Source organism: Brassica napus, chromosome A6 (genome assembly GCF_020379485.1).
Source record: "Brassica napus cultivar Da-Ae chromosome A6, Da-Ae, whole genome shotgun sequence".
Lineage (NCBI taxonomy): Eukaryota > Viridiplantae > Streptophyta > Magnoliopsida > Brassicales > Brassicaceae > Brassica > Brassica napus.
In genome coordinates this window covers 11697913-11716712 of record NC_063439.1, presented here as the reverse complement: position 1 = coordinate 11716712, position 18800 = coordinate 11697913, and the positions used below count along the sequence as shown (strand labels likewise).

General features: G+C 36.4%; 3 protein-coding genes across 3 annotated transcripts; all 3 read left to right on the top strand.

The window, feature by feature from the left end:
- The first annotated feature begins 325 nt into the window (after window positions 1-325).
- LOC111201356 lies at window positions 326-8367 on the top strand. Its single transcript, XM_048781559.1, has 9 exons — window positions 326-418; window positions 476-490; window positions 590-784; window positions 6360-7223; window positions 7312-7713; window positions 7814-7912; window positions 7997-8044; window positions 8121-8189; window positions 8278-8367. The coding sequence occupies exons 1-9, from the start codon at window positions 326-328 to the stop codon at window positions 8365-8367; spliced, it is 1875 nt and encodes a 624-aa protein (XP_048637516.1).
- A 138-nt stretch (window positions 8368-8505) lies between these two features.
- On the top strand, window positions 8506-12089 carry LOC106422295. The gene is made up of 10 exons (XM_048734774.1): window positions 8506-8517; window positions 9114-9248; window positions 9348-9416; window positions 9510-9596; window positions 9674-10033; window positions 10117-10545; window positions 10681-10934; window positions 11022-11103; window positions 11227-11611; window positions 11708-12089. Exons 2-10 carry the CDS (start codon window positions 9171-9173, stop codon window positions 11971-11973), a joined length of 2010 nt encoding a protein of 669 aa, XP_048590731.1. The 5' UTR covers window positions 8506-8517; window positions 9114-9170; the 3' UTR covers window positions 11974-12089.
- A 2449-nt stretch (window positions 12090-14538) lies between these two features.
- Window positions 14539-17473, top strand: LOC111201275. Its single transcript, XM_048781558.1, has 11 exons — window positions 14539-14835; window positions 14917-15015; window positions 15097-15242; window positions 15311-15515; window positions 15619-15675; window positions 15746-15826; window positions 15901-15957; window positions 16054-16265; window positions 16352-16433; window positions 16566-16953; window positions 17196-17473. Exons 1-11 carry the CDS (start codon window positions 14746-14748, stop codon window positions 17471-17473), a joined length of 1695 nt encoding a protein of 564 aa, XP_048637515.1. The 5' UTR covers window positions 14539-14745.
- The last annotated feature ends 1327 nt before the right edge of the window (window positions 17474-18800 follow it).

The following is an 18800-nucleotide window of genomic DNA, read 5'->3' as shown; positions in this document are numbered from 1 at the left end:
TCACTCGCACGCTATCGCGAATCACTTCCCGATAGGTCACCCATCCTTCCACTACTCGAGCTCAAGCATGCTTAACTCTGGAGTTCTTTCAGAATGTGCTCCAGGAAAAGTAAGTCAACTTTGGTGACATAGGTAGTCAAATCAATTATCTTAAGCCTTTCCGTATATTACAACTCGGGATGTTACACTCAGAGCTATCGTTTGACCAGAAACTAATGATGAATCACTTATCACCACTGTTGATGGTGACTCAAGAGAACATGCAAGTTATAGAAGCCAAAAACGATGAAGGTTGGGTTCTCGGGAAAGGAGGAATGAGTGATAAATGGATTCATTGCTGAGAAACTTCACATGGACAGTGGTTGATAAATCTAAGAGACACTGTGTGATAGAAGGCAAATGGATATACAAGCGAAAGGTTGGGGCTCCTAGAGTTGAGGAACCAAGATTTTTTCTTTTTTTTTTCAATTGAAAGGAACCAAGATTGAAGGTATGCCTTGTTATTAATGGCTATGCACAAAAGGAGGATGTAGAAACATAGATATATTCTCACTAGTGGTAAGACTGGAAGGGTGACTGGATCATGAAGGGGTATGAGCGTGGTAAACCCCCTGAGCTCACCAAGGACGTGTGGGATGGCCTCATCCATTATTGGCGGGATCTTGACTCCATTAGAGTCGCCGAATCTTGCTCTGCCTCCCGTCAGACGGTAGATGAGCACGGCCACAACCCTATGCTTCACTATACGGGTCAAAAACCCCACGCCGGTGTCAGTCTGGATATGGTAATTAAATATTTAATTTAATTAATTTATATATATATATATATATATATATATATATATTCTAACTTTCTTAAATAGTTTTTAGGCCAAAGGCATGGGAGAACTCCCATCTTTTTTACAACTTTACGAGATGACCCACAAGAACAAGGCGGGCCAATTTCTAGATGCTAGGTCCAAGCAAATCTTCAACGACTTGGTTGGTCGGGTTGAAGACCACCAGACCCAGCTGATCCAAGAGTCAACCGACGGATTACCCGTCACCTTATCCACACTTGAAGTGGATATGATTTACGAGGAGGTAAATTTTTTAAAACTATAAATTTTTTTATTATTCATTTAATTTAACTTTAACTTTTTACTAACAATATTTATTTTTTGTTTTTAAAGTTGTCCCTAAGATAAAGGGACGTACGTTGGGGATTGGTTCCGTCAACGATGTTCCGAGAGCGACATCGTCTTATGGTCAGAGACGGGATGATGAAGTCACTCAGCTGTGTAACGAGTTGGACTCTACGTGATCTTCATTCACAGCTCGTATGGGTGGAGTCGAGGGCTTCTTGGACGTTGTAGCAGCCACAAATCCGGAATGGGAGTCCTTGTTGAGGAACATGCGACGACAACATCCCAGTCCATGCGAGTCATCCAGCACACATGACGAGGCGGATGTAGAGAGGAGGAGTGAGGAATTCTACCGGGCGATGAACGATCCTTAGTTCTTTTTTTCTTTTCGTTGGTTGTATTATAAATTCAAAACTTATTTATGTATAAAATATTTTAGTATTTACATTTATTTTTAAATTATATTTTTATTAATAAATTAAATAATTTTTATTATATTTTTTAATTCTGGAAAATAAAAAAGCGAAGTAAATTCGTAGCTAAATTACGACTACATTACGTGGAAAGTTTACGAGGAAGTTACGAGGAAAACTTTTACGTCAACACAACGAGAAAAGCTTAACGAGTATTTTACGTGGAAGGGTTTATGTGTAATTTACGAGGAATTATATTCGAGGTATTTACAGGGAAATGTAGCGTCCTCCTTACGTGGAAAGGTTATGTGGTTTTTACGACAAATACTTTTCTTCGTCTTTACGACGAAATGTGTTTCTCGTTAGTTTATGACGAATTGGCGAGGAAATATATGTTACGACGAACGAATAACGACGAAATTTATTTCTTCGCTAATTCCTTGTAAAGCCTATTTTACGACGAACTTACTACGAATTTCGCCGTCGTTAATGTTGTGTTTTCCTGTAGTGCAATGTATTGAGAGCCATTCCAAATTTTATGCAACAAAGCCTTACACCTGATTTCGTGCTGTGTGCTGAGTGGGGGAATCAGCAAAATTTATATTAGAATTGCTTGCTATTGATGCTGAGTGGGACGGTATTACAGAGTAACCAGTTATGACTTATCTACTAGCACGCTTAAAATGTTCACGAATAAATCTCTCGGCATGAGACGGGTACCTATCACGAACATAGTCTCGAAGACACTTCTGGTATGAGAAAACTATCCATCCACCATCTGTTCTCACAAGAAAGAGACACCTCGAGTGTCTGAACCAGTGCCAGTTCGGACTCGTGTGGCGCCTAAAACGGATAAAAAAATACTGCCCCTTTTTTAAACATTCTATATTGTTATTACTATTATCAACAAAATACATATATAATTAAGAAAAAGTAACCAAATAGTTTAAAATATTATTTAAAAGATCATTTGGAACTCACCTTTTTTCTTTTTATATTTTTAGCTTCACTTGAAAATTTTGGTTATACTTCTTGATAGCTTTTCTACAAATTAAAAAATATATAATTATAAAATAAACCAAAATTTGTGATAAATAACCCTAATGCAATTTCAAATTGTAAAATTTATCAAGTTTTTATAGTCTCATAGAATATTAGAACCCTATAATAAATTTGATGCTTATTTGAAGTTCAAAAGTTTCTAAAATTTTTACAAGAACTTTAAAAAAAAAGAAGGAATAAAAAAATTAATAGGAGATGCAGCCTGTTCCTACTAAAGTCAATCACGATGAATAACGGAATGTGCACAATCGAGAATATCTTTGAGTCTTTGACTATCAGAAAAGGAAAAATGATATTATTATCAAAGGAAAAAAAGGAGGCAGGTTGTCGAACCCGGGTTGTAGGCCAAAGTATGTTCGCTGACCACTAGACTAAAGTGGAATTCTTAGAGTTTGATGCCCCTAAAAGCTTGATATTCTCTGGTGCCTAAAGCACATGCTTTATGGGCTTTACCCCAAGGCCGGCCCTGGCCTGAACTGAGGATGCCGATCAACCTGCCATTAACAAGTTAGACACTCATAAGCACATAAAAGAAAGAAGATCGCAAATTAACAAGTTCCACACTCCTAGCTTATGAAAACTCCCTATAGCCATAAGCATTCCAAATCACAACAAGCAGTTTAGAACATATAAAAGAAAATTGCAATGGTTATACATCAAAAAGATAGCTGAAAGACTCCTATGACTTGGTTTCATTAGCTAACTTTTAGGAAAACTCCATCTACTTAAAATTTTCGGATTCTATTTTTGTTTCAAATTTTTAGACACAGCATGCAAGTGAATTCCTAATGATGGAGGAACATGCAACAATACCTCCAGATGAGTTATTTTTAATATTAGTAGACATGAAAGAAAGATAGCATGCATCTCACGTACCATTATAAAATCATGACCGCAGCCAATTTTATCTTTGGAGTACTGGTGATAAGAATGTCTAAGCATTATCCATCCAAATACATGCTTATCAAGAATAAAAAGCAGATCATTAAGACTGCAAAAATATTTTTCACAAAAGGGCACATGCACTAAAGTTAGCTAGCTTCACGTTGCAATAGTTCACCACGAAAGAATCCAAGTTTGGCTATTTATCCAGTTCCAGAACACTGAACTTAAGATACAAGAGCATCTATCACATTACAGAGATAGGCTTATTCTGCAAACACCGCTATAATCCAATCAAAACTCATCCACCAACTACCAAGAATATGGCTTACTAGAAGAAGCTATGAGACTACAACCTGAGGATTAATCTACACATGGTGATGGTACATTTACTGTAGAGCATGAGAGATCCATTCAATGCACTTCAAGAAATTCTAAAATTTGATTGGAATTATAAGGGTTTTTAGTAATAAGATTTCTCGACTAAAGATGGATGTTAAAACAAACCCTCAATTAAAAAATTTGACAAAAGAAACACTCAACTTTATTTTCGTAAACATTTGTCACCATCCGTCACGGTATTTTAGACGGAAGGTGACAGACATTAACGGAATTAAAATTGGGGATTTCTTTCGTCGAATTTTTAGTTGAGGGGTTATTTTACTATCCATATTTAGTTGAGGGTATTATTACTAAATGTTTTAAAATACTTAAAATCGTATCTCTAATTTTATAAAATCATTGTTAAACTTTATTAACCATTTATAAAAGTATTAAAATATGTATAAAACTGTATAAATCGGTTATAAGATTGATAAAGTAATGTATAATGATTTATAAATTAGTTTTAAAGGCATATCAATGGATTATAAAAGTTTTAAATAATACATAATAATATTGAAGATTTTAAAACATTTAGTGAGATGTAGTAATAAAACCGCTCAACTAAAGATGAATCGTAAAATAATCCCTCAAGTAAATATTAGACGAAAGAAATTCTCAACTTTAATTCCGTTAACGTTTGTCACCTTTCATCTAAATTAGCAATTACCATGACAGAGGGTGGCAGATGTTAACGGAGTTAAAGTTGAAAGTTTATTTTAACAAATTTTTAGTTGAGAGTTTCTTTTGCGATCCATTTTTAGTTGAGGGGTTTTATTACTAAAACCTCTCCCCTAATTATAATTCAAACACTGGCACTGTATTTTTGGAGATTCAATCAGTTCTATCAAGTTTGTGGTAGAAAATGGTGCAGCTGATCTGACTTAACATTCTATTCATAACTACAGCTCCATTAAAAAATACTGCAAACAGAGGGCAAAATTCATTTATAATCGAGAAAATGAAGTCTACATTTCTGAATGAAGATCTTTGGCGAAAAGAGCTATAGGTTCAATATCTTGAAGTATGTCTCCAGTTTTTTTACTTCTATCATTAGAATCTTCGAAATGCTAGTTGTCACCAATAGACGGTGTCGAATTGATTGCCGCTGTGGCACAACTTTCCCCTGGAGAATTATCTTTGCGCAATTGTGGTTTTTCAGCACGATGACGGTGAGAAAGAAACCATACCGCTGCGATGTTTACTTGATGACACTGGGAGAGAAAACCGTTGCAGAGGAGCGGGAGTGTTCTAAGGAGGAGTTGCAAGGTCATTGACCTCGATCGGGGAGAAACTTTCCATGGAGAATTATCCTCGCGCAACTGTTGTTTTTCAGCACGATGACGGTGAGAAAGAAACCAGACTGCTGCGATGTTTATTTGATGACGGTGGGAGAGAAAACCGTTGTAGAGGAGCGGGAGTAGGGGCGGATGCACGTTTATAGGTACGGGGTCACGTGCCCCCGACTACTTTTATAAATATTTCGTTTCATGCTTTACTAATATGAGTTACGTAGCTTAGTGGCTTGAAGTTCCCCCATTAGATATTTGACCAAGGTTCAATTACTCATATGTGTTTACCCATTCTCTCTTATTTCCTCTTTTTACTTTTTACTTTTTACTTTTTACTTTTTACTCTCGTGTGAATCTCATTTGATACTATAACAAAATTTAAAAACAGCCTCTTTCTTACATTTAAAGGTAATTGTCAATAATAGTACCTTTTGAAGTTTATGTCTCAAAAATAGCACTAGAAAGAGAAAGTCACAAAAATAGGTTTCATTAAAGGGGTAATTTACCCTTATACCCTTTGTTATAAGAATAAAAAAAAAACATTTCATTTCCTTCGATCGCGAATCGTGTCGTCTCCTCTCGGGAATCTTCAAACCCTCACCGGCACTGTCGTCTCCGACTCGGGAATCGTCGTCTCCGGCTCGGGATTCTTCTCAGACTCGGGAATCATCGTCTCCGGCTCGGGAATCATCTTATTCGGCTCGCTAATCATCTTCTCCGGCTCGCTAATCATCTTCTCCGGCTCGCTAATCATCTTCTCCGGCTCGCTAATCATCTTCTCCGGCTATCTAATCATCAGCGTCACACTCTCTACTCTCAAAATCGGACACAAATCACTATGTAACTTTTTAAAATTAGGGTTTTTGAATTAAAATTTGGGAAGCTTGCGTTTTGATTTTGATTTGTTTGTTACTCTTTCTTATTAACCAGCGAAGCAAATGAAAGACTTTTGAATTGTGGGAACACAAAGTTGTTGGAGCGTAATTCATCTCTTTGAGGTATGTTGCAGATTCAACCTTATGTGTGTTTTCTTTCTGAGAGATTGGTCTCCTGGTTTTTGCTTGTGTATAGACTTTCTCGTTTTAACGTAATATGATTGGTAGAATTCTAGTTCATGTGAAAGCATGTGTATAGACTTCAGGAAGGATTTGTATTGTTTCAGGAAACCCTTCCTGAAAATTGGATTTTTTTTTCTTGTCTACGCAGGATAGAAACAAGATGGGAGATTCAGTACCTCTAAAACTAGCACTGCCAGAGCTGAAGTATCCTATTGGTTCACAGCCAAAGGAAAAGTCAGCAATCAACCAATATTCCGGCTCAGAGTATATCTCTATTGTCAAAAGCATCCTAAAACCAGATGAGATGATAAGAGTCCGAGGATCATTTCTGGGACCTATAATGAAGCTCAGTGAGAGAGGATTGAAGTTATCAGCAAAGATAGTCTACGCCATTCTCACTAGAAGCATCGTTTCTGTCAAGGAGAATGAAGCATGGTTCCATTTCGGTGCGCAGCCAATGAGGTTCTCTATAAGAGAATTTCATATGATGACAGGCTTAAAATGTAGTGGTGCATTAGAAGGACCACGAAGGGAAACCGAGAGATTTAATTGGGAATTGCTAAAGGGGCGTAGTCATAAGTTAAGTGACGTGGTGGACCAGCTCAGAAACACAAGAGAAGATGCTTCTGAGGAGAGAGTATGCCTCGCAATGCTCATCCTGGTAGAGAGCATATTATTGCGGAAGAGCAAAGGAGGGAGTTTTCCTTTGGAATATGCGAAAAATGCACAGGATATGACATATCCATGGGGAAAAGAGGCTTACATTGTGCTCCTGAAGTCAATTCAAAACGCTGTCGCGAATCATTTGGAGAATAAATCCAAATTTGAGTTGCAAGGTTATCCTCTAGTATTCCTTCTTTGGATACTAGAGTCGATTCCTTTGCTAAGGAATAAGTTCAGTAAGTGTGTACCAACAGTTGAGGTTCCTGGGCCGACTTACTTGTGTGAAAAATACACTGAGGTAGAGAATCCATCACTTGATAGGGTTTTACAGGTTGAAGCTGATACAAAGGTAAGCTTTTCCAAGTATATGTTTCTCAGTTTATTTGGCTTCTTCTTTTTAATATGTTTCTCATTGGTCTTTTTTTAAATACTCTCAGCTGAAGGTCCATTGCATACTACCTTCTATTCCTCATGATCCAGAAGATGATATCTCCATTGAAGACAAATATAGTGACGAGCTGGAAACAGTGAAAGATGTAACAAAGAAAGGGTACAAGATTACAGCCGATGACTGGGAAAATAGGTGTGTAGACACATTTGACACATTGGATGCTCTTATTCAAATGATGGCAAATAAGGAGACTGGCCAAGCTTCTACTCCGATTGATGAGGATTCAGTAAATGAAAAAGTGAACAGGATCATCACGGTAATGGAGGAGAATCTGAAGAGCATGAAGGATCGAATGTCATTACTGGAAGAAGAAAACATACATCTTAGAGCTCGTGTGTCAGAGTTGGAAGGAAACAACAATGTTTTTCCCACTAACGTGACACAAAAGGTAAATTCTCAAAACATCTTCTTTTACATTTGCATTTTCAAGTATTTTTTGGAAGATCTTGTACATATTCTTGAATGCCTTCCTAATATTTGACAAACAGCGATCCAGTGGGACACCTTTATCTCCAATGTCTCACACGCAACCATCGAGTGAGACACCTTTATCTCCAATGTCTCAACAGCCTAATTTGACACATGAGGTATGTAACCAATAAATATTGTTGAGTTTTGAAGTAATATTTGGAAGCTTTTGTACTTCTTGAATGCATTCCTGATTTTTGCAGGAGACAATGATTGAATCAGCTGCATCTCCAAAGTCTCAACAAAATGAGGTATATGCTCAAAAATTTTAAGAAAATATTTGGAAATTCTTGTACAAAATCCTGAATGCCTTCCTGATTTTTGCAGGATTACACGCAACCATCGAGTGAGACGCCTTTATCTCCAATGTCTCAACAGCCTAATTTGACACATGAGGTATGTAACCAATAAAATATTGTTGAGTTTTGAAGTAATATTTGGAAGCTTTTGTACATATTCTTGAATGCATTCTTGATTTTTGCAGGAGACAATGAATGAATCAGATGATGACACTTCTGCCCTTGATACTCAAGTATTCTCTCCTAATCTGACAAAAGAGGTATATGCTCAATGATATTGTTTTCACAGTTGGAGTTTACAAATTAGTTTTGGGTGATTTTTTTTTACATATAAAGGCTTTTCTGATTTTTAACAGAAAGAAACAGAAACGTCTACCGATGAGAGGCCATCCAATCCTAATCAAGATGGAAAACCAGATGATGAGGTAATATTTATTCTAGAAATTATAGTTGAATGTATTCATGATGGCCATTCCTGATATTTTTTTGCAGATTGTGAGAGAGAAATTAACAAGTGAGTCACCTGCTACTCAGAGTCAAGTTTTGCAGAAAGAAACAGTGGAAATGAATGAGACACCTTCTTCTCCAATAGCTCCAAAGAGTATTGAAACTCCCGTTTATACTCCAAGTCAGACTCAGCAGGTACATGGTCAAAAAAAAATCTTGGATTTTTAAGTTAATGTTTGGAAGCTTTAGAACGTACTCTGGATTGACTTCGTGATAATTTTTACAGATTGAGAGAGAGCCATCGGATGACACGCCTGCCCTTGATACTCAAGTTTTTACTCCTAATCTGACAAAAGAGGTATATGCTCAATGACAGTTGGAGTTTACAATTAGTTTTGGGTGATTTACATATATAGACCTTTCTAATTTTTGGCAGAGGGAAACACAAACCTCTACTGATGAAACGCCACCCAAAACTAATCAAGAAGAAGGAAAACCAGATGATGAGGTAATATTTACTCTAGAAATTATAATTGAATGTATTCATGATGGCCTTTCCTGATATTTTTTGCAGATTGTGATTGAGTCACCTGCTGCTCAGACTCAAGTTTTGCAAAAAGAAACACTGGAAATGAATGAGACACCTTCTTCTCCAATATCTCCAAAGAGTATTGAGGCTCAAGTTTTTACTCCAATTCAGAAACAGCAGGTAAATGTTCAAAAAATCTTGGAGATTTCAAGTAATGTTTGAAAGCTTTTGTACGTGTTTTTGATCCCCTACCTGACTTTTTTTTGTTTTTTTTTGCAGACGGTAACAGAGGAAACGTATGAGGCTACACAGCCATTGACTGAGATCATTTCAGCAAACAATAAAAAGGTAAGCATAGAAATGTCTTTCATAAGTACAACTTGAATTTTAAATTGTAGAAACTTCTTCATAACTACCTCTTTTATTTTACTGTTATTACAGGAGGATACACATGCTGTGCATCACACACCTTCCTCTCCATTGTCTTCACTAATTGCACTAGTTATTGAAGAAAATAAGAATGCTTTGGTAAGAAGAAATATTTAAAATGTTTATGTAATATTTTTCTATTCAACTAACTCTTACCATTTACTTTTGTCTTATAGAGTGAGACAGAAACTGCGACCCAATATTTTTCTACAAGTGAAGGAGAGCATACACAATCAAGCAGAAAGAATCAAGCAGAAGAATATCTCAAGGATACTACAGAACCTACTACTGAGCTAGTTTCCACAGATGTTTCGAAGACACAGCCTCTTACTCCGCAAACACAGCACCTTCAGACAAGTGAGGGAGATCAATCCGATGAGACACCATCAGAGCAGAATCAAGCAGAAGAAAATCTCAAGGATACTACAGAACCTACTACTGAGCTAGTTTCCACAGATGTTTCGAAGATGCCGCCTATTACTCAGCAAACAGAGCATCTTCAGACAAGTGCTATAGATTTTTCAGAAACAAACGAGGTATGCATCGAGTATATTTGATCTTTAATTATTATTCTAACAATTTAAAACCGCTGATGTTACTGAATCTTCATTTTTAATAGGTTGAAGTAAGCAGGCTTCTAGCTCACTTTCAAATAGGCGCAGAGGTTGAGATTTTGTCTACTGATGACGAAATATGGTATCCAGGAAAGGTTGTTGATCTTAAACTGTGTGAAGGACTAGAGGAGCTGACAGTTGAGTACACGACACTCTTCACAGACCAACATAGACTTCAGAAACTTCAGGATACTATCACGGCTGACAAAATACGTCCTGCAACACCAACTAGTGACCAAAAATCCTTTGAGATGATGGATAAGGTAGAAGCCTTTTACAACAATGGCTGGAGCAGCGGACAAATTAGCATGGTACTTGGTGATAACACATACTCGGTGTGTCTCTATACTTCTATGGAAACTATTCTATTCAAACATTCAGATTTGCGAATTCATAGAGAATGGAAAGATGGAGTCTGGAAGATGGCAGATAAGGTAAATCATAACTAGAATTATACTTCACGTGAATTGTTTGATATACATACATTTTAGTTTCAGGAATGGTTTCCAGAAATTCCGATTGCAACAAATTTGATAATATTTTGCTTGGTGTCTATTGTTTGATTAAAGGTGAAGCCTGATAAGAAAAGGAAAGCTGCTGCCTCATCACAAAATTCAGGAATGGATAATGTTTTCCTAAGAAGGAGCGAGAGGGTGCCTAAACGATCTAGAGACACAAAAACTCCATTCAAGTCTGACAGAAATCCGGCTTTAACTGTAATACCTGAGATTATACCTGCAGTTGATCCGTTTTCAACTCCTGCGGAACATAAGCTTTCAAGGCTTCAAAATTGGATGACATTAAAGCCCGGCATGCATGAAACGTAAGCATGTTTCTGTCCTTGTCTATATATTCTTATATTTATGTATAAGAGGTTTGGTAATTCCTTTGAATCTTTAATCGACTGCAGGTCCCTATCAATCAATGATAATAAGATAAGGAAATCTTTCTTTCAAAGCATGGAAAATGCAAAAAAGGACCTTAAGAAAGAGGTAATTTGTTTACATATGTTCTTGCCTTGAGCTTTTTTTTTAAAAAAAAATTCAGGAAGGATTTGTTTAGTTTCAGGAATTATATAGTAACAAATTAGATAATGTTTGCCTTTTTTTTTGCAGCACATTGATGGAGCCTTTGCAATGCTAAATTGCAGAAGAAATGAGAATGCTGCTTGGTTCCACAACTACAAGATTCCAAAGGCGTGCTTCCTACCTATGGAGTTCTTGCATTGCTTGCTCTCTGATGATTTGGCTTACAAGAAAGAAAAGGTCAAAGGTAAAAAGATTTTCAACGATTTATTTAAAGATACTGTGAGAGGGAAGGTATATCCAGAGAAGACATGGGGAGAAGATGTTGATGTTGTGTATGGGATTACTCTTGGAAAAAAAAGCAATGTCTGGATTGGGATGGAAATTCATTTGAAGAAGAAAAGAATCACAGTATATGATTGTTTTCAAAAGGAAAGCAACAGCATTGATATTCCTCAAGTGAAAAAGTTGGCAGGTATGTATAAACAATTTGTATTTGATGTATTCAACTGTTTCTTGGTTTGAAATATTCAACTGATTCTATCTTGATATTGATTTTTAAATATGACAGTGTTGATTTCTAATCTGCTGGTGGAATCTTCTGGTGATGAGGTAGATAAAGTGAAGATGATTCCATTTGAGATTGAGCAGGCACAAGGTTTACCCAAGACAAAACATCCTTTCAACTGTGGGATATTTCTTGTCAAGATTCTGGAGTGCCAGTCATTGAAGATAGGAGACATGACAAAGATTAATGATGACAATGCATTGGAGCTAAGGAGAACCTTGTCTTGTGAGATCTTCAACCAATTTGTGGATGAGAGCTTTGGGAAATGAGAATGATGCATGAAAACATTTTTTGTTTTAGTTAAGACTCGGTTTTAGTTATGACTGTTTATTTTGTTATGTTGTTGGCGTCTGGTTACATAAGAAAGATTGGAAGGATATCAAGTTTTTTTTTGGGTATCATATATCTTGGAAGGTTAAAATAATGTTTCTGGATGGGTTTCCAGAAAAAATAGTTAGAGTGTTTCAAATGTAAAAAAGAATGAAATGAGATTATATACTAAGGATTGGACATGTATATGGTAAGCTTAAAATTGTGATGTTTACAGACAACAAAAATTTAGAACCACAAAGGATCGAACCCAGAGGGAGAGAGTTTGCGTATTTGGATAGTGTGGGAGTTTAGCCACTAGGCCAAGAAGAATCATCTGTTAATGGATTACATTTAATTGTATTTAACTCCAAACTGTAACACAAAAAAAAATTAAAATTGATTTTGAATCCACCACATATCGAACCCGGGGATAGAGAGACTTTTGAGTTATGAAATGCCTTGGTTTAACCGCTGGTCTGAGGAGAATCATCTGTTAAAGAATATTACATAAGCATACTTAAACCAATTAATATAGGATAGGTTTCCAAAACAATACATTTCGATTGAAAAAAGACAAAACTCTTGCCGTCTCAACACTCTCGCCGTTTCAAACTTCTCGAATCTCACTCGTCTCCGCCTCTCGAATCTCTCTCTCATCTCCATATCTCTCGATCTCTAAACCCATCTCCAGAACTCTCTCTCTCTCGATCTTTTACGCGAGCTCTCTCTATTCTCCGAGAAAAACCATTTCTAGAGCTCTATCTCTTTAAGGTATGTTGCAGATTCAACCTTATGTGTGTTTTCTTTCTGAGAGATTGGTCTCCTGGTTTTTGCTTGTGTATAGACTTGCTCGTTTTAACCTAATATGATTGGTAGAATTCTAGTTCATGTGAAAGCATGTGTATAGACTTCAGGAAGGATTTGTATTGTTTCAAGGAACCCTTCCTGAAAATTGGATTTTAATTAATTTAGACAAATAAAAATTTTCTTGTTTACGCAGGATAGAAACAAGATGGGAGATCCATTACCATTAAGACTAGCACTGCCTGAGCTGAGGTATCCGATTGGATCAGAGCCAGAGAAGACGATATCGATAAACCAACACTCGATAGTTGCTTATATCAAAACTGTTAAGGAAATTCTAGGAAATGATGAGTTCAACAGAATAAGAGGGACGTTTTTGGGACCGGTGATCAAGCTTGGAGAGAGGTCTTTGAAATTATCAGCTAAGATAGTGCACGCAGTTCTCACCAAAAGCATCAAGACAGTGAAGAGACACGAAGCATGGTTCCATTTTGGTGCTCAGCCAATGAGGTTCTCTATAAGAGAATTCCACATGGTGACTGGTTTGAAATGTAGTGGTGAAGCAAGAGAACCACGAGAGGAAACCGAGAAATTTAAGTGGGACTTCCTAAAAGGGCGTACTCATACAGTAAAGGACGTGGAGAAGCAGCTCAGAAACACAAGAGAAGATGCTTCTGATGAGAGATTCTGCCTTGCAATGCTCCTCCTGATTGAGAGCATACTACTACAGAAGAGCCTTCTCGACGGTGGCACAACTTTTACTTTGGATTATGTGAAAATAGCGCAGGATATGGATGTCTTGATGACATACCCATGGGGGAGAACAGCTTATAATTTGCTGTTAAAATCACTTCAGAGAGCTGTCGACAAAAGCCTCGACAAAAACAATTATGATTTGCAAGGATTCCCTATGGCATTTCTTATATGGATACTTGAGTCAGTACCTTTGCTACAGTATGCATTCAGTCAAGTTGTTCCTATTCTGAGCGTTCAACCGTCTACCCCAATATTTTTGTGTGAGAAGTACCTTCAAATAGCTTCTCCACAGCTGATAGATGTTCTCCTAATTGAAATCAAAGATCATGTAAGTTTTTACATTATTTTTTTCTTGTTTCTGTTTTGCCTTATGATTCTCCATTTAAAAGCTAATTATTTTTGTGGTTTCAGCTTAAGGTCACATGCATCCTACCTCCTATTTCTAATGATCCAGAAGCTGATGTTTGCATGCAAGACGAAGCTAATAAAGATCTGGATGACATGGCCGATTTATCCAAGAGAGGTTATAAGTTTAAAATTAGAGATTAGCGAAACATGTCAGTAGACCTATACGGTGCTAATGAACAAATAAGAAGAGCATCTTTACTGTTTGGGAATGGAGGGATGAGTCAAGCTTCTTCGTATCAGGAGGAGTCTTTGGAATCAAAGATCAACAGAATCAGCGAGATGGTGAAAGATAATTTAAGGATCATGAACGATCGTTTGTGTTTGATTGAAAAAGACAGGAAACAGATTAAAGAACGTGTGACAAAACTAGAGTAACTACAAAGAGTTACTTCATATGAAACTCCAAACAATGAGGTAACTTTTTTTTTCGGAAATTAAAATTAATGTTTATCTAGTTTTTGATTCAGTTTTTTTTTTGAGTTGTCAAGTAATTTTGGAAGATGTTATACATATTTAGGATTGGCTTCCTAATTTTTGTTGTACTTGCACAGACTGACACAACTCCATTTCATGAGACGGCTTCCAGACAAGGTGAAGCCAATACAGATCAAGCAGATGAACAACTTAACAATGAGGCAAGTATAATTTTGAAAACTGTTGGTATTTATAAAATTATGAATTTGGTTGTACTTCAATTAATTTTTGGAAGTTCTTGTACGTGTTCATAATCCCATTCCTGACTTCAGGATACACGAGAGCCTATGAATGAGATCACGAAAGAGACACCTGGTTCTCCAATAGCTCAACAGAATATTGAGACTCCAGTCCTTACTCCAATTCAGACGCAGCAGGTACCTTCTTTAAAAAATTGGACTTTTCAAGTAATTTTTGGAAGCCCTTGTACGTGTTCATTCAACCATTCCTGAATTCAGGAGACTCACGAGCTTATGAATGAGATCATTTCACCAAACATTTCCGACACACAGCCAAATACCCGAGCTCGCAGAAATCTTTTAACAGAGCAAAATAAGGTATTACTTTTATTAAAACCTTTAATAAATATACAGCAACTATCAAAATGACTGGATATCCTTGAATCTAAACCATCACAGGATGTAGAAAGCAGAGTTCAAAATCCCTTTGAGATCGGAGCAAATGTGGAGATTTCATCACAAGATGACAATACTTGTCATAAATGGTATCCAGGAAATGTGTTGGCAACATATTTGGTTGATGGGGTTGAGATGGTGAAAGTTGAGTACTCCGCCCGTCTCTGGACGAAAAGAAGAGGAAAAGGAGTGTTGAGACACGTGTATCAATTGACAGAATACGTCCTCAACCACCACCTGAGAGATCTGGAGCGAAGAAAAGTTATGAGCTAATGCAGGACGTGGAGGCGTTCGACAATGGTGCCTGGTGCGCTGGAAAAGTTAAAGTCATTTTGTTTGATGGCTCGTGTTTTGTCTCTTTGAACAATTCTACTGAACAAATTTACTTCAACCATTCTGAGATGCGAAAACCAAGAAAATGGGTAGATGGTGTTTGGGAGATGACAAAAAAGGTAAAACAAATGCCTTGGATCACTTGAATTGAAAAATAATGTCATTTGTTTAATATCTCGGTATTGTTTTCAGATGGAAGAAGAGCAGACGCAGAGTGTGAATCCAAGTGAAGGAGATGGTGATAAAAAGGTATGAAATATTTATACATCATACTAGGAATTAAGATATAAATGTATCTGAATTTTTGTCATTCAAAAAGGGGAAGGCGAAGGCTGTCGCTTGTAAGAAAAATGAAGCAGCTGGTCCATCAGAAGATGTTGTTGGGAAAATGGAAAAAGAGGTAATACAAATGAATAAGATCCACTTGAATTGAAGTTCAGGTCAATAGTTTGATATATCGGTTTTGTTTCACAGATGGAAGTAAAGCAGGGTAAGAGTGTGAAACCAAGTCAAGACGATCATGCAAAAAAAGTATAAAAATATTTTTACTTCATATTAGGAAGGCATTCAAGTATAAAGATAAAAACGATCCTGAATTTTTGTCTTTATTTTTAATTAAATGGGAAGCCTGATGTTGGTAAGAAGAAGAAAGCAAATGCTCAGCCAGTAGATTTGCTTCCTTTTCTACAGCGAGAAGAGAAGAGGCCAATACGACCTAGAAACCCTCCTATACCTGTAACACCTGAGGTAATCCTTCCAATTGATCCATTTGTGACACCTGAATTTCCTCGGTTTTCAAGGCTTGCACACTGGATGGATCTACGGGGCATATATCGTGTGTAAGCAACTTTTTGTCCTCGCATAAATATTCCTAATTTATTTTGTAAAAGTTTCGATTGATACTAGTTAATTTTATCAACTACAGACCGTTTTATATCAATGGAAAAGAAATTGAAAAAGAGTTCTTTCAAAAAATGGACGATGCAGAAAACAATCTCAACAAAGAGGTAATCAACACTCTGTTCTGTCTTCTATTTGATTGTGTCATATGTTTAGGAAGAGGTTGAGTTGAGCTATGCTAGATGTCCATGTTATAGCAGTTCTATATGAAGTTTCTAACTATATTGTTACATTGGCAGCACATAAATGTTGCATTTGAAATGCTAAATTGTAAGAGGGTTGAGCAAGGTGCTTGGTTCCGCAACAACAATCTTCCAGCAGCATGCTTTGTACCAGTCAAATTCTTAGAAGTGGTTGGGTACGCTTATGAATCTGTCAGGAAGCCACATAAGAAAAAACAAACGTTATTGGAGGGCTGTGTAGGCGAACTTGTGAAAGGTTTAATACATCCAAAGAAGGTATGGCTGGAAGATGTTGATGTTATATATCGTGTCATTGAAGATAAGTTGAGCTATCACTATATTGGGGTGGAGATACAATTGATGGATAACACAATCACACTCTTCCATTGTGGTCTTCCAAAAGCAAATATCAAACGTGCTCTTAATCAAATCCAAGAACTGGCAGGTAAAAACTCTTTGTGATTTATTAATTTTATCATTCAGTGTAGAAAAATCAGTTTAATTTATATTGTTACATTGATAATGGATAGGATAGTGAAAGTATGCGTATCCTGAAAAAAGAATTTTAGCTAATTTAGAAAATAAAAGTTTGTCACTTGCTACTTGTGCTTGTGATGCATTTTTACATATTCATTTTGTTGTCTGTTGGTCAATGATTTATTGTATAATTTTGGGTATTTATGACAGTGTTGATTAGTGCCATAAAGATGGAACTTCTTGGTGAAGAGGTTAATTTCGAAGATATCAGTCCATTTGAAGTTAAATTTGCAGAAGCGCTTCCAAAGACAAAATTTCCATACAACTGTGGTATTTTTGTTGTGAAGATGCTGGAATGCAGGTCACTGGGATTGAAGAGCATGGCTAATATAAATGATGAAACTGCGATGGACTTACGAAGCAAGCTATGTTGTGAGATCTTCGACCAGTTTATGGATAAAGATTTCCAGGAAGGTCAAAGGAAGTGAAAATGTCATATTTGTTCTGTTTTCTACTCTGTTTTTCTACTTTGATATTAATTATCCCTAACGTTTAAGTTTAAGTTTGTAATGAATTATCCCTAACGTTTTTTTCATTTAGATTGTTATTGAAAATTTTTTAGGATGTATTGATGAATTGTCAAATGCTTATGGTACTTTTAGGATGGGTTTCCAGAAAAAGAGTGAGAAAGCAAAATGCACCAAAGCCTAGAAAATTCCTTTAAAGTTTACAAAACAAAATAAAAAAGAATGTGATCCGATGTTGATTGAACTCGTGAACTCTCGAAAGATGAATCAAAGTGTGCAGCCGTTGTGCCAAGGGTGTTATACTTGCCAAAAGCTATAATAAAACGAAAATAACTTTTGAATATTTAATTAAAAACAGAAAAAAGTGTGAGTATACACAACGGGGATCGAACACGGCTTATTGTGTGATAAGGGTACACTAAGAGTACAAGGGCTTGCCACTAGGCTATGGTGGATATTCGATAAAAGAGTAAATGTGAACTTATTTATTCACAGACGATAGATTTATATAATCTGGATATCATTTTAGGTATTCAGGATAGCTTTCCAAAAACAAATTCCTTTAAAGTTTACAAAAAAAATGAAAAAGAATGTGATCTGATGTTGATTGAACTCGTGAACTCTCGAAAGATGAATCAAAGTGTGCAGCTGTTGTGCCAAGGGTGTTATACTTGCCAAAAGCTATAATAAAACGAAAATAACTTTTGAATATTTAATTAAAAACAGAAAAAAATGTGAGTATACACAACGGGGATCGAACACGGCTTATTGTGTGATAAGGGTACACTAAGAGTAGAAGGGCTTGCCACTAGGCTACGGTGGATATTCGATAACAGAGTAAATGTGAACTTATTTATTCACAGACGATAGATTTATATAATCTGGATATCATTTTATGTATTCAGGATGGCTTTCCAAAAACAAATAAGCAAATCAGATAACCAAGTTACAAGAACACTAGGCCAAACCATTACAAAAGAGTGAAAAACATTGAACAAGTTTTTTATTTAGGTTGTTAATTGAAGAAACAACACAAGAGAAACAAAAGTACTTATTCATTTAAAATAAAAACTGAAAATCAAACATAATGTGGTCCTTAAAAACATAAAAAGAGAAGATGATAACATGAAATTACTCATGACACAGCCAACTTTCGCCAAGTTTATCCCAATCAGGGACTTTGAGCTTCACATCAGCAAGCATTCCTTCCGCTTCCGAGTGCTCTTCTTTGAGTTTCTCCAACTCAGCAGTTAAATCAAATTTTCCATCAGCTTTGATAATATCTTCA

Coding starts and splice junctions, on each gene's coding strand:
- LOC111201356 (XM_048781559.1), top strand. CDS start 326: ATGGATTCATTGCTGAGAAACTTCACATGGACAGTGGTTGATAAATCT. Junction 7,913..7,996: donor AGCCTAATTTGACACATGAG/GTATGTAACCAA, acceptor TGATTTTTGCAG/GAGACAATGATTGAATCAGC. Junction 8,190..8,277: donor AGCCTAATTTGACACATGAG/GTATGTAACCAA, acceptor TGATTTTTGCAG/GAGACAATGAATGAATCAGA.
- LOC106422295 (XM_048734774.1), top strand. CDS start 9,171: ATGAATGAGACACCTTCTTCTCCAATATCTCCAAAGAGTATTGAGGCT. Junction 10,935..11,021: donor AAGCCCGGCATGCATGAAAC/GTAAGCATGTTT, acceptor AATCGACTGCAG/GTCCCTATCAATCAATGATA. Junction 11,612..11,707: donor TCAAGTGAAAAAGTTGGCAG/GTATGTATAAAC, acceptor TAAATATGACAG/TGTTGATTTCTAATCTGCTG.
- LOC111201275 (XM_048781558.1), top strand. CDS start 14,746: ATGAATGAGATCACGAAAGAGACACCTGGTTCTCCAATAGCTCAACAG. Junction 15,676..15,745: donor AAGGAGATGGTGATAAAAAG/GTATGAAATATT, acceptor TCATTCAAAAAG/GGGAAGGCGAAGGCTGTCGC. Junction 15,958..16,053: donor AAGACGATCATGCAAAAAAA/GTATAAAAATAT, acceptor TTAAATGGGAAG/CCTGATGTTGGTAAGAAGAA.